The 14,972-nt window shown below is 49.9% G+C and overlaps 2 protein-coding genes across 15 annotated transcripts in view; one reads left to right on the top strand and one right to left on the bottom strand.

Annotated features, from left to right (window-relative positions):
* LOC144593369 (mechanosensitive cation channel TMEM63B-like) overlaps nucleotides 1-14,972 on the bottom strand; it is a 179,389-nt gene that overhangs the window by 144,978 nt on the left and 19,439 nt on the right. For 4 of the 7 annotated variants that reach the window (XM_078398832.1, XM_078398829.1, XM_078398835.1 and 1 more), the window contains exon 1: nucleotides 11,183-11,389. The exons of 1 other annotated variant lie outside the window; for it this stretch is intronic. The gene's annotated coding sequence lies outside the window, so the exon portion shown is untranslated. Of the gene's footprint in view, nucleotides 1-9,721; nucleotides 9,793-11,182; nucleotides 11,390-14,972 lie in introns of those variants that run through there. 2 more of the 7 variants (XM_078398831.1, XM_078398830.1) reach the window with 2 other exon arrangements.
* The window catches only part of mrpl14 (mitochondrial ribosomal protein L14), an 84,520-nt gene that overhangs the window by 68,388 nt on the left and 1,160 nt on the right, over nucleotides 1-14,972 (top strand). Inside the window, exons 1-2 of one of the 8 annotated variants that reach the window (XM_078398841.1) lie at nucleotides 11,096-11,369; nucleotides 13,831-13,920. In XM_078398841.1, coding sequence (XP_078254967.1) covers nucleotides 13,913-13,920 — 8 coding nt within the window. In that variant the 5' untranslated portion in view covers nucleotides 11,096-11,369; nucleotides 13,831-13,912. Of the gene's footprint in view, nucleotides 1-11,095; nucleotides 11,370-11,538; nucleotides 11,665-13,778; nucleotides 13,921-14,972 lie in introns of those variants that run through there. The other 7 variants (XM_078398839.1, XM_078398840.1, XM_078398837.1 and 4 more) reach the window with 7 other exon arrangements.

The raw sequence follows: 14,972 nt of genomic DNA, 5'->3' as shown, positions 1-14,972 counted from the left end.
CCGTGCCTCTTCCTTTCCATACTCTCTACAGAGCCCTTAAAGAGGGAGCCACAGTATAGACAATAGGTGCAGGAGGAGGCCATTCGGCCCTTCGCGCCAGCACCGTCATTCAATGTGATCGTGGCTGATCATTCTCAATCAGTACCCCGTTCCTGCCTTCTCCCCATACCCCCTGACTCCGCTATCCTTAAGAGCACGCAACAAAAGCTTTTCAGTGCACCTCGGTACACGTGAAAATAAACTAAACTCAACTTAACTCTTGATTAGTACGGGTGTCGGGGGTTCTGGGGAGAAGGCAGGAGAGTGGTGTTGAGAGGGAAAGATAGATCAGCCGTGATTGAATGGCAGAGTAGACTTGATGGGCCGAATGACCTGATTCTGCTCCTAGAACCTATGAGACGGAGGTCACAGGATCATCAGGAGCAGGGGGTTTAGAGTCAACATGTCATTGTTCTCCCTTTCAAAGCGTTCAGCTGATTACGAATCTCCCAATACATCTGGTTGGGGAAGGTTAATTGCAGGTGCACACTTGAGGGTGCTTTTCGTCAGGATGTCAGTGACGGCTGGGGCAGATTAATTTGGGTTCGCCGACGAATCTGTGGAATGGCCCAGGGCACCGATTCGAAGCAGTCCCGTCTCCTCTGCCTGCCCCGACCTGCACATCGCGATCCTCTTCAGTCTCCATCCGTACGATCCTCCTCCGTCTCCGTCCGTACACAGCAAGCAACGCAGCCAGACGGTCCCACATTCCCAAGTGGGCGTGAGGGATGGAGTGACGGGCGTTCCTGATGGTGGATGAGCAGTGCGAGTGTGTGGCAACAAAGGTGCCCTGTAGCAAATCACCACGAGGAATAGATGCAGAGTCTTTTACCCAGAGTGGGGGAATCAAGAACCAGAGGACATCGGTTTAAGGCGAGAGGGGAAAGATTCCCGGAATGGCGGGACTGTCATATGTTGAAAGACTGGAGCGACTAGGCTTGTATACACTGGAATTTAGAAGGATGAGAGGAGATCTTATCAAAACGTATAAGATTATTAAGGGGTTGGACACGCTAGAGGCAGGAAACATGTTCCCAATGTTGGGGGAGTCCAGAACAAGGGGCCACAGTTTTAGAATAAGGGGTAGGCCATTTAGAACTGAGATGAGGAAAAACTTTTTCAGTCAGAGAGTTGTGAATCTGTGGAGGCCAATTCTCTGAATGCATTCAAGAGAGAGCTAGATAGAGCTCTTAAGGATAGCGGAGTCAGGGGGTATGGGGAGAAGGCAGGAATGGGGTTCTGATTGAGAATGATCAGCGCATGATCACATTGAATGGCGGTGCTGGCTCGAAGGGCCGAATGGCCTCCTCCTGTGCCTATTGTCTATTTAATAGGAACCAGAGGGGCAGCTTTTTCACTCAGAGGGTGGTGGGTGTACGAAACAAGCTGCTAGAGGAAGTGGTTGAGGCAGGCTCCATAATAACATTGAAAGGGCACTTGGGACAGGTAAATGGATAGGAAAGGTTTACAGGGTTATGGGCCAGGCGCAGGCAAATGGAACGAGCTGCCAGAGGAAGTAGTCACGGCAGGTACTGTAACAGCATTTAAAAGTCGCTTGGACAGGTACATAGATCGGAAAGGTTTAGCCGGTCAAACGCGACCAGCTGAGATGGGGCATATTGGACGGCATGGATGAGTTGGGCTGAAGGGCCTGGATCTGGACCGTACGTCTCTGACTCCGAGATTGCAATGAAATAATTTCTTGGAGACAACATTCTATAGATGGGCATACATTACTGTCCTCTACTTCACCTCAATTAGTTTTTAAGTGTACATTATATTGAAAAATCAAGTGGCCTAATGAAGGTGAGCCAACATAAGTGTATTGCTGATGATCTAACGAAGGCTGGAAGCTGGTGCAGCCCACCCAATGATCAATAATTGTGCATTTTGGAGATCATTTGCAATTCCCAACTGCTCGTCTAGTGTAATTTCCACCGGACAACACTCCTCCTTCAGTCACATCAAGCGAGTACAGTACTCACTGTCTGAGCACAGAAAGTGCCCATTCCCTGCATCTATTATTAAGCAGGAAAGAGAACAATGTCTTCAGCTAGTGCAAGACCAGACGACAGGCGAGCGAGAACCGACAACAGATACATTTGTCCATTCTTGGTGCATCAAAGAGGAAGCTTCTGTTTGAATAACGAGCAAAGTCATGCAAGGAACAAGGGCCATTGTGTACGGCTGGAACAATGGCAGCCTGCTGATGCAGACCATAACTCAGTCATACAGCATGGAAACAGGCCCTTCAGTCAAACTTGCCCATGCCAACCAAGATGCCCCATGTACACTAGTCCCAACTGCCCATGTTTGGCCCATATCCCTCTAAACGTTTTCTATCCATGTACCTGTACAAATATTTTTTCAATGTTGTTTTTGTACCTGCCTCAGCTACTTCTCCTGGCAGCTTGTTCTATTTACCCACCACTCCCCCGTGTGGAAAACTTCTCCCCTCAAAATCCTATTAAATCTTTCCCCCTCTCGCCTTAAATCTATATTTAGTGGAGGCAGTGGAGGCCAATTCTCTGAATGCATTCACGGGAGAGCTGGATAGAGCTCTTAAGGATAGCGGAGTCAGGGGGTATGGGGAGAAGGCAGGAACGGGGTACTGATTGAGAATGATCAGCCATGATCACATTGAATGGTGGTGCTGGCTCGAAGGGCCGAATGGCCTCCTCCTGCACCTATTGTCTATATCCTCAGATTCTTGATTCCCCACTCTGGGTAAAAGTCTGCATTCACCCTATCTATCACCCTCATTATTTTACACACCTCTCTAAGATTACCCCTCAGTCTCCAACGCTCCAAGGAATAAAGTCCGAGCTCAACCCATCCCTTTAGCTCAGGCACTCAAGTCCTGGCAGCAGCCTCGCAAGTCTTCCCTGCACTCTTTCCAGTTTAGCAACGTCTTTCCTCTCGCAAATTGTGTTGGCTTGGGTCAGTTTGTGCCTTGCCAACCTCCTTTAAAAAGCAGCAGCTTCAAATCCATGCAGACACATTAATGGCTTTGCTTCCTCAGAAGCTTGGAGGAGATTAGGCACCTTGCCAAACATTCAACCGGACTTCAACAGGTGCACAGCAGAGAGCAGACTGCCTGGTCGGTAAATTTGAATGCTCAAGAATGGAGGAGGCTGTAGAACGTGATGGACACCTTCCGGTCTACCACAGGTACTGATCTCCCCACCAGCAACGGTGTCTACTGGAGGTGCAGCAATTGCCAAAGACCCACACCACCCTGGCTGCACAGTCCCCTCGCTGCTCCCATTGGGAAGAGTACAGGATTCTGATAACCATGACCCCAGGATCAACAGGTAGTGTAAGAAACTAACTGCAGATGCTGGTACAAATCAAAGGTATTTCTTTCACAAAATGCTGGAGTAACTCAGCAGGTCAGGCAGCATCTCAGGAGAGAAGGAATGGATCAAGGTAGACACAGGATCAAGGACAGATTCTCCTCATCAACCACCTGGCTTCTGAACCACCATGAATAACACCTACCACCACCTTGCCTCAGCAATCAACTACTACGGTTGCTCTAGTATAAGAAGATAACTGCAGATGCTGGTACAAATCAAAGGTATTTATTCACAAAATGCTGGAGTAACTCAGCAGGTTAGGCAGCATCTCGGGAGAGAAGGAATGGGTGACGTTTCGTGTCGAGACCTTTCTTCAGACTACGGTTGCTCTGCATACTTCCGCTTCTGCACTATCATGGCCTGGTTTACTTAGAATAATTGAATTGTTGTATGTTTATTGTTATTACAACCAGCGTGCATAAAGCTTAAGGACTTCCCTCACCAGTGTTCACCATTTTACTTGCCAAGCTTTGTCCTACCTCAATTGTCTTCCAGCGTTCCATCCACAATCTGAAACGCCACCTACCCATGTTCCTCCAGAGATGCTGCCCAACCCGCTGAGTTGCTCCAGCACTTTTGCCTTTTTAAGTAAGAACTTCCTTCTTTGGTTCATATCCAGTGCGTCTGACAAATAAGCCCTCAGGATGCAATTTTACTGCAATTGCAAGATTGGGCGAGAGTGATGGTGAGAGTGAAAGGTCCGTTCTCAATTGCACATTACTAGGAAAATAAGTCAATGGTTCTTTACTACCACATGTACAGATATACAGTGAAGTTCAAGTTTAACCAGAAGACCAACCATAATCCATCTGTCAATACCACCAAAAATTAAAGCCATTCCTTTCAAATTAGTTTGTGGGCAGCTGAACGACAATTTTAAAAAAAATCTCTGTTCACACATCACTCTTGCCTTTTAACAATTAATTCAACGGGAAATAGTTTGAAACCAAGGTTGCTACATAAATGCAAGTCATACCAAAGGGCACTGTGACTGTTTGGTTACCTCGCTGTTAGCATCGTGAAATGTCAAAAACAAGGAGGCATAACCTTAAGGTGCAGTCCGCAAAACGCTCAACACCTGCGCTCAGTCTGCATTAACCAATCTGATCTCCCGGTGGCTGAGCACTTCAACTCCCCCTCCCAGTCTGACCTTTCTGTCATGGGCCTCCTCCAGTGCCATAGTGAGTCCGACCGGAAATTGGAGGAACAGCACCCCATATTTTGCCTGGGTATGAACATTGACTTCTTCAACTTTAGATAGTTCCTCTGTCCCTCTCTGCCCCTCCTCCATCCCAGATCTCCCACTGTCTTCCTGTCTCCACCTATATCCTTCCTTTGTCCCGCCCCCCCCGACATCATTCTGAAGAAGGGTCTCGACCCGAAACGTCGCCTGTTCCTTCTCTCCTGAGATGCTGCCTGATCTGCTGAGTTACTCCAGCATTTTGTGAATAAATAACCTTAAGGTGAGATGTGTTATTGAAGGGATCGACAGGTGCTGCTGCTGCCTCCTCAAGGTGGCCAATATCAAAGACCCAGACCACCCTGGCCACGCTCTCATTTCACTCTGACCATCCGGACAGTAGTACAGGGATCGAACAAATGTTTAAAAACAGACGAGCCCCAGGCCTTAATTTCCAACATCATTACTGATCTCATCACTCCCAGCTCTCTGCCCACTAAAGCCTCCAACCTTATTGTTCCCCAGCCCTGCCCAGCCCGTTTTTACCTTCTTCCCAAAACATTTTTTAAGGAAGAAGGGCCTCGACCCAAAACGTCACCCATTCCTTCTCTCCCGAGATGCTGCCTGACCCACTGAGTTACTCCAGCATTTTGTGTCTACAGGGATCCAAAAACCAGGTTCAAAAATAGCTTCTTCCAAACAACCATCAGGCTTTTGAACACTACATTACACTAAGTATAAGAAAATAACTGCAGATGCTGGTACAAATCGAAGGTATTTATTCACAAAATGCTGGAGTAACTCAGCAGGTCAGGCAGCATCTCAGGAGAGAAGGAATGGGTGACGTTTCGGGTCAAGACCCTTCTTCAGACTGAACATTACACTACATTCTACATTACACTAGCCTCAACTAGGAACTTCTATGGACTGCCTTTGCTTGCACAGACCATCCCCCCCCCGCACGAGTAGTGTGATTGTTAGTTTATTGGATTTTTTTGTGTGTTCATTATCTCTTTGTAGGCCTGTTACACTGCTAGAAGTAAGAATTTCATTTTCCCCTTGTTAGGACATATGGCGATCAAACCACTGATCTTTTATAGGTTGCTCTCTCCCCACCCCACAACAATCACTCTGAAGAAGGGTCCTGACCAGTCGAAACAAGGCTCCCACATCACCTAACCATGTTCTCCAGAGCTGCTGCTTGACATGCTGATTACTCCAGCACTGTGCCATATTTTTGTGGTAAGCCAGCATCTGCAGTTGCTTGATAGACAATAGACAATAGGTGCAGGAGTAGGCCATTGGGCCCTTCGAGCCAGCACCGCCATGTGATCATGCGCTGATCATTCTCAATCAGTACCCCGTTCCTGCCTTCTCCCCATAACCCCTGACTCCGCTATCCTTAAGAGCTCTATCTAGCTCTCGAATGCATTCCGATAATTGGCTTCCACTGCCTTCTGAGGCAGAGAATTCCACAGATTCACAACTCTCTGACTGAAAAGGTTTTCCCTCATCTCAGTTCTAAATGGCCTACCCCTTATTCTTAAATTGTAGCCCCTGGTTCTGACTCCCCCAACATTGGGAACATGTTTCCTGCCTCTAACGTGTCCAACCCCTTAACAGTTTGACTGTAACTCTGTCCAATAATAAACCAAACTAATGCGAAGCAAGTACGAATTTTGACTTGGCTCTTGATGTGTGTTGATGGTAAGAATATCTCACAGAATGTAAATGCACACATCAATGATGGGAAGATCTGCATCACGATCTAATTACATAACAGCTGAATACAGCTATTCACAACGCACATGCCAATATTCACACATCATGATGTGTTTACTTAATTTCCAGTAAAATCCCCTCTCCCGCCCGGAAGTGTAAAAATATCCTATTAGCAAATGTTAAAATGTTAAATCAACACTCCCTCCTCTTCACCTTCCGACCCATTCTGACAACTATTTCTCAACCTTGTGTGAGAAAATAACTGCAGATGCTGGTACAAATCTAAGGTATTTATTCACAAAATGCTGGAGTAACTCAGCAGGTCAGGCAGCATCTCAGGAGAGAGGGAATGGGTGACGTTTCGGGTCGAGACCCTTCTTCAGACTGATGTCAGGGGGGCGGGACAAAGGAAGGATATAGGTGGAGACAGGAAGATAGAGGGAGAACTAGGAAGGGGGAGGGGAAGAGAGGGACAGTGGAACTATCTAAAGTTGGAGAAATCAATGTTCATACCGTTGGGCTGCAAGCTGCCCAAGCGAAATATGAGGTGCTGATCCTCCAATTTCCGGTGGGCCTCACTGTGGCACTGGAGGAGGCCCATGACAGAAAGGTCAGACTGGGAGTGGGTGGGAGGGGGGGGGAGTTGAAGTGCTCAGCCACCGGGAGATCAGGTTGGTTAAGGCGGACTGAGCGAAGGTGTTGAGCGAAACGATCGCCGAGCCTGCATTTGGTTTCGCCGATGTAAAGAAGTTGACATCTAGAGCAGCGGATGCAATAGATGAGGTTGGAGGAGGGGCAGGCCTTTATGGTCTCCAACACCCTCATGATATGCACAACCTGCTTCGGTATATAAAATTACGAGAGGCACAGACAGGGTACAAAACCAGAACTTTTTCCCCCCACGATGGAAATGTTAAAGACTAGCCGGCAAAGTCTTAAGATGAAAACTTTGACTTTTAAGATGAAAAGGCAAAGTTCAAAGGAGATATGTGGGGTAAGATTTCCCCCCCTCTCAGATGGTGCCTGGATCGCGCTGCCATGGTTGGTGGTGGAGGCAGCCACGATAGTGGCGTTTACAAGGCTTTTAGTTAGCCGCATGGATGTGCTGGGAATGGGGGAGTGTGGATCACATGCAGCGAGAGGAGACTTGTTTAACTTAGCAACATGTTCAGTACAGGTTCTGAGGGCCGAAGGGCCTGTTTCTGTGCTATGTGGTTACGTTCTATTCTGTGCACATTATTGATGACCCAAAAAAAAGGCAAGCACATAGAAAAATTGGCTTTCAGTTGCACAAAGGGAAATAAATCTTTAGTGGTTCGATTACAACACTATTGCTCATAGATTACAACACTATTGTTCACTACTCACACAAGTCAATAGACAATAGACAATAGACAATAGGTGCAGGAGTAGGCCATTCAGCCCTTCGAGCCAGCACCGCCATTCAATGCGATCATGGCTGATCACTATCAATCAGTACCCCGTTCCTGCCTTCTCCCCATACCCCCTCACTCCGCTATCCTTAAGAGCTCTATCCAGCTCTCTCTTGAAAGCATCCAACGAACTGGCCTCCACTGCCTTCTGAGGCAGAGAATTCCACACCTTCACCACCCTCTGACTGAAAAAGTTCTTCCTCATCTCCGTTCTAAATGGCCTACCCCTTATTCTCAAACTGTGGCCCCTTGTTCTGGACTCCCCCAACATTGGGAACATGTTATCTGCCTCTAATGTGTCCAATCCCCTAATTATCTTATATGTTTCAATAAGATCCCCCCTGATCCTTCTAAATTCCAGTGTATACAAGCCCAATCGCTCCAGCCTTTCAACATACGACAGTCCCGCCATTCCGGGAATTAATCTAGTGAACCTACGCTGCACGCCCTCCATAGCAAGAATATCCTTCCTCAAATTTGGAGACCAAAACTGCACACAGTACTCCAGGTGCGGTCTCACCAGGGCCCGGTACAACTGTAGAAGGACCTCTTTGCTCCTATACTCAACTCCTCTTGTTACGAAGGCCAACATTCCATTGGCTTTCTTCACTGCCTGCTGAACCTGCATGCTTCCTTTCATTGACTGATGCACTAGGACACCCAGATCTCGTTGAACTCCCCCTCCTCCTAACTTGACACCATTCAGATAATAATCTGCCTTTCTATTCTTACTTCCAAAGTGAATAACCTCACACTTATCTACATTAAACTGCATCTGCCATGTATCCGCCCACTCACACAACCTGTCCAGGTCACCCTGCAGCCTTATTGCATCTTCCTCACAATTCACACTACCCCCCACTACCCCCCAACCCTCTCCCTCCCCCTTCCCCCCTCCCCTCCCCCCCTCCCCTCCTCCCTCACACTACCCCCCAACCCCCCAAGTGTGTATAATTGTCATGTATACCTCAAACAGAGCAATTGAATTCTTACTGGCTGCACCTTTTATAGGCTCAGTGATGCAATAACATAATAAATGCACAAAAGCAAGAATATAGTAAATAATCAATCAGCAATACTACAAAACAAGAACATAATACTGTAAGTATTTATTTCACAAAATGCTGGAGTAACTCAGCAGGTCAGGCAGCATCTCAGGACAGAAGGAATGGTTGACGTTTCCGGTCGAGACCCTTCTTCAGTCTGAAGAAGGGTCTCGGCCCGAAATGTCACCCATTCCTTATCTCCTGAGATGCTGCCCGACCTGCTGAGTTACTGCATGGGTGATGTTTCGGGTCGAGACCCTTCTTCAGTCTGAAGAAGGGTCTCGACACGAAACGTCACCCATTCCTTCTCTCCTGAGATGCTGCCTGACCTGCTGAGTTACTCCAGCATGTTGTGAAATAAATACCTTCGATTTGTACCAGCATCTGTAGTTATTTTCTTACATAATACTGTAAAATCATTACTAAACAGTGTAACAATAACAAAGTCAACAGTCTGTGGTTCCAGCCTGTTGGTTGCTGCAAAGTGCTGGGTCTTGCGAGAGATTTGATATTTGCCAAGTCTCAATTTGCCAGCAGCCTTTGGATAGTGTTTACACTCCATATTATAATAACAGCAAGAGTATATTTATACCTGTAAATTACAGATGATCAGCTGAGGTCTAACAAACAATGAATAAGATAGACACAAGATGCTGGATTAACTCAGCAAGTCAGACGGCATCTCTGGAGAGAAGGAATAGGCGACGTCTCGGGTCCTACAGACTGGAGAAGGGTCACGACTCTTCCTTTTCTCCAGAGATGCTGCCTGTCCCGCTGAGTTACTCCAGCTTTTCGTGTCTATCTTTGGATGAAACCGGCAGCTGCGGAAAACAATGTCCATTTAATTGGATTAGCAATTAAAAATAAGCAACTAACAGAAAAGAATTCAAGTAGAAAATCCAATGATCAACATAGGATACTTCAAATGGGTTTTCATCTCACCTACCCCAAGGTCTCGATTCCTTCCACAAGCCTCAGTTCAATTCAAATATCCAGCTTCCACCGCTTGCCCCCTTGCAGTCAGCAAAAGGAAAAATTGTCAAGGTAGCAATCGGATGGTCAACAACCAAGCAGGAGAAGATGAAACCGACCTGCTGCTGACTGCGACATCAATTATTAAAATATGATGGGCTGATAAGAGAAATATTTGGCACGCAATATTACTCATCGCAGAGAACTCAAATGATGATGCCCAGAATTGAGAAGGATTAAAATTTGCTGATGCAAACACGGTATTACGGATTCTAGTACTAGAGCCCCTTCGCATTCAAAGCAGTAAACAAGGACACGCGAGATCATGTGGATAAAAGGGTAGAAATCCTCATCCTTTCCACCCTTCCCCAAACACAAACACACACCAGGGATCCAATTGCAAAACTGACGGATGTACAAATGCAAAATCAACTGGAATTAATCGCAGCAGCAGCAGCAGCAGCCGCCGCTCCTATTGCCTGAATATTTATTTAACGCCACAGGCAGAGAGAGCGCCCACCAAGCCATTCTGACTGTGCTCGGTGTATAAGTACAGTCTTGTTTTCATCCAGTCAATGAAGGGGGAATCAGTAGACCGGGGAGGGAAAGGAAAATTACAATCGCTTTTTAAAAAAAACAGCATCCGCATTCTTTGTTTCTACAATTAAAAGGGGCAACAAATAGACGCCGGCTCCTGACAAGCCGCCGCGGTAGGAGGTGAACTGAAATGGGGCTTTGTGGGACGGGCGGAGGTGGATGTCTGCATGTGTGTGTGTGCATGTATGTGTGTGTGCATGTATGTATGTGTGTATGTATGTATGCATATGTGTGTGTGTGTGTGTGTGTAATTGTATGTGTGTATGTATGTATGCGTGCATGTATGTAAGTAAGTGTGTATGTGTGTGTGTGCATGTGTGTGTGCATATGTGTGTGCATATGTGTGTGCATATGTGTGTGTGTGTGCGTGTGTCTGAAGAAGGGTCTCGACCCGAAACGTCACCCATTCCTTCTCTCCCGAGATGCTGCCTGACCCGCTGAGTTACTCCAGCATTTTGTGAATAAATATGTGTATGCATGTGTGTGTATGTGTGTATGCATGTGTGTGTGTATGTATGCATGTATGTGTGTGTATGTGTATGTATGTGTGTATGTATGCATGTATGTGTGTGCATGTGTGTGTATGCATGTATGTGTATGTATGTGTGTGTATGTGTGTATGCATGTGTGTATGTATGTATGTATGTGTGTGTGTATGTGTGTATGCATGTATGTGTATGTAAGTGTGTGTGTATGCATGCATGTGTGTGTATGTGTATGTGTGTATGCGTGTATGTATGTATGTATGTATGTGTGTCCCCGCAGGTCTGCCTGGGCAGCGGCATGGCCGACCTGCCTGCCTGCCGGCCGGGCCGGTCTGGGCCAGGCTCCTACCTGCACTGCTGCCGGCCGCTCCCTAGCAACCAGCCCGCCGCTCGGGCTCGGGCCCGGGCTCCATCCAGAAAGACACGGGGCAATCGCCGGGGGCTTCAGACGGCGACGGCGACGGCAGAGCGGCGCTATTGCCGGGAGGTCGCGGAGTGAACACTTGCCATTGACCAACTGGAGGCGGCGACAACAGGTGGCCCCGCCCCTCCTCCCCTGCGCGCTGACGTCACCGCCAGGACGTGCCCCTCCCCTGCGCCCTGACATCACCGGCAGGGCCAGACCACGCCCTCCTCCTCTGCGCGCTGACGTCACCGCTAGGACGCGCATTCCCGCCCCGCCCCTGCGCTCTGACGTCACCGGCAGGGCCAGACCACTCCCTCCTCCAGGACGTGCATTCCCGCCTCGCCCTCCTCCTCGACGCGCTGACGTCACCGCCGCGACGTTGCCAAGTGCGCTCTGGCCCCGCCGCGACGTTGCCAGGGGGTGAGGTGAAGTGAAGTGAAGGGGGGAGGTGGTGGGGGGGGTGAAGGGTGAAGGGTGAGGGGGTGAAGGGTGAAGGGGTGAAGGGGTGAGGGGGTGAAGGATGAGGGGGTGAAGGGGTGAAGGGTGAAGGGGTGAGGGGGTGAAGGGGTGAGGGGGTGAAGGGGTGAAGGGTGAAGGGGTGTAGGTGAGGGGGTGAAGGGATGAGGGGGTGAAGGGGTGAAGGGGTGAGGGGGTGAAGGGGTGTAGGTGAGGGGGTGAAGGGATGAGGGGGTGAAGGGGTGAAGGGGTGAGGGTGAAGGGGTGAGGGTGAAGGGGTGAGGGGGTGAAGGGGTGAAGGGATGAGGGGGTGAAGGGATGAGGGGGTGAAGGGGTGAAGGGGTGAGGGGGTGAAGGGGTGAAGGGGTGAGGGGGTGAAGGGGTGAAGGGATGGGGGTGTGAAGGGATGAGGGGGTGAAGGGGTGAAGGGGTGAGGGGGTGAAGGGGTGTAGGGGTGAAGGGGTGAGGGGGTGAAGGGGTGAGGGGGTGAAGGGATGAGGGGTGAAGGGGTGAGGGGGTGAAGGGGTGTAGGGGTGAAGGGTGAGGGGTGTGAAGGGGTGAGGGGGTGAAGGGATGAGGGGGTGAAGGGGTGAGGGGGTGAAGGGTGAGGGGGTGAAGGGTGTAGGGGTGAAGGGTGAGGGGGTGAAGGGGTGAGGGGGTGAGGGATGAGGGGTGAAGGGGTGAGGGGGTGAAGGGGTGAGGGGGTGAAGGGTGAAGGGGTGTAGGGGTGAAGGGTGAGGGGGTGAAGGGTGAGGGGGTGAAGGGATGAGGGGGTGAAGGGGTGAGTAAGGGGGAGGGGATGAAGGGGTGAAGGGTGAAGGGTGTAGGTGAGGGGGTGAAGGGATGAGGGGGTGAAGGGGTGAGGGGGTGAAGGGGTGAGGGGGTGAAGGGGTGAAGGGGTGAGGGGGTGAAGGGGTGAGGGGATGAAGGGGGTGAGGGGGTGAGGGGGTGAAGGGGTGAGGGGGTGAGGGGTGAAGGGGTGAGGGGGTGAAGGGGTGAGGGGATGAAAGGGGTGAGGGATGAAGGGATGAGGGGGTGAGGGGATGAGGGGGTGAAGGGGTGAGTAAGGGGGAGGGGGGGGAGGGTGAAGGGGTGAGTAAGGGGGGAGGGTGAAGGGGTGAGTAAGGGGGGAGGGGATGAGGGAGTGAGGGGATGAAGGGATGAGGCGGTGAGGGATGAGGGGGTGAAGGGGTGAGTAAGGGGGGAGGGGATGAGGGAGTGAGGGGATGAAGGGGTGAGGGGGTGACGGGGAGAGGATGAAGGGGTGAGGGGAGCGGGTGAAGGGGTGAGGGGAGCGGGGTGAAGGGGTGAGGGAGCGGCGTGAGGGTGAGGGTGAGAGGAGGTGAGGATGAAGGGGTGAGCGATGAGTGTGAAGGGGTGAGAGGGTGTGAGGATGAAGTGGTGAGGAGCGTGTTGGTGAGGGGGTGGTAAAGGGGTGAGAGGGTGAAGGGGTGAGGATGGGGGGGGGTGAGGGTGAGGGGGTGAGGATGAGCATGAAGGTGAAAGTGTGAGGATAAGGGTGTAGATTGTGAAGCTGTGAGGGTGAAGGTGTGAGGGGGAGGCAGAGCTGAGGCTGAGGGGGGGGGTTCGGGTGAAGAGTTATGTGTGAAGGTGAAAGTGTGAGGGTATGTGTGGGTGTAAGGATGTGAGAATGTGGGGGTTAGGGTGTGAGGGCTTTCTGTGTGGGGGTGTGTGACGGTGTGGATAAACATCAGGAGGGAGAGGAGAATGGTTGGTAGGGAGAAAGAGGTGAGGCTGAGGGAGGGGTTGAGAGGATGAGGTGGTGTTGGGGAAGGGGTCAGGGGGATGGAGGGGATGGGGTTGAGAGGTGTAAGGGTGGGTGGGTGAGGGTGATGATGTGTCAGGCTGAGGGGGATGGGATGAAGGGGAGAGTGAGGGAGAGGAGGTGAGGATAATACTGGAGCAGAACACAAAGTGTTGGGGGAACTCAGCCGGTCAGGCAGCATCTGTGGAGGGAATGAACGGATAATGTTTTGTGTTGGGACTCGTGTTCAGAATGTTGGAGCTGTGTAGTTTGTGTGCTGCGCTTCGGTGTAACGTTAGTCTTAAAACTTAAACAAAGGTCCATCTATGAAAACAGTCAGTGAACTGAAGGGCTGATTTTCCTGCTGCAGTTATTGTCTTCTTTGGGTTCGTGATGGCACTGTGACAAGGTGCTTAGTGCCTTTGGCCCCGACTGCAGAAGCACTTTGCCGGATGTTCAGGTACTGCACATTTGTCTCAAAGTTGACTTGAACCCACAACCTTTTCATCTGCTCTCATCTGAACCATAGAGTCATAGAGATGGGACAGAAGAGGCCCTTCAGCCCACTGAGTCCATGCTGTTCATCATGCACATAATTTTGCACTAATCCTATCCAAACCCACTACATTCCCCAAATTCCCAATAACTCCTCCTAGATTCTAACATACATAAGGATCAATTTCGAGTGGCCAATAATCTGCCAATCCGCTTTAACTGGATCACATGCAGGCAGAGGAGGTTAGTTTAACTAGCATCATCTTTGCCTGGACAGTGTGGGCCGAAGGGCCTGTTCTGTGCTGTACTGTTCTTTGCTTCTTGAAGGACGTGGGTGAACCAGATTGATTTTTCTGATGGCCTGCTGGGACGGGCACAGTTCAAAGTAGATGTACGGGGTATATTTTTGTACACAGGGGACCTGGAACGTGCTGCCAGGGGCGGCCGGCGGTGGAGATAGATGCCATAGTAGCAGTTGAGATGCACATGGATATGCAGGGAATAGGCACATGGATATGCAGGGAATGGAGGGCAATAGATCGCGTGCAGGCAGAGGAGATTAGTTTAACTTGCCATCATGTTCAGAACAGATATTGAGTACAGCCTGTTCTTGTGCTGTACTATTCTGTGTGATTTAAAGGGATCCCCCTCCTCCCCACTCCATCCCTTTCCCTCCCCATTTCCCTTTCCCCTCCCATTTCCCTTTCCCCATCCCATTTCCCTTTCCCCTCCCCCCTTTCCCCTCCCCCTTTCCCCTCCCCCTTTCCCCTCCCCCTCTTCCCCTCCCCTCTTTCCCCTCCAACCCCCATTCCATCCCCCTCAACCCCCCTTATCCTCCATCTTCACCCCTCCCTCCTTCCCTTCCTCCTTCCCACCCTGAGATAGATTTAAACTTTAAAATGTGAATAACTTAAAAACTATAACACCGATTTCAATGAAACTTCTTAGCACCAAAGGGACGACGGTGAATAAGGTGGGCTTAAAATTGTCGCGCTATTGTGTACCGTTTTGGCTGTA

The sequence above is a fragment of the Rhinoraja longicauda genome, chromosome 5 (genome assembly GCF_053455715.1).
Source record: "Rhinoraja longicauda isolate Sanriku21f chromosome 5, sRhiLon1.1, whole genome shotgun sequence".
In the NCBI taxonomy this organism is placed as follows: Eukaryota; Metazoa; Chordata; class Chondrichthyes; order Rajiformes; family Arhynchobatidae; genus Rhinoraja; species Rhinoraja longicauda.
Note: the sequence above shows the minus strand (reverse complement) of the source record. Positions and strands in the feature narration are given on the sequence as shown.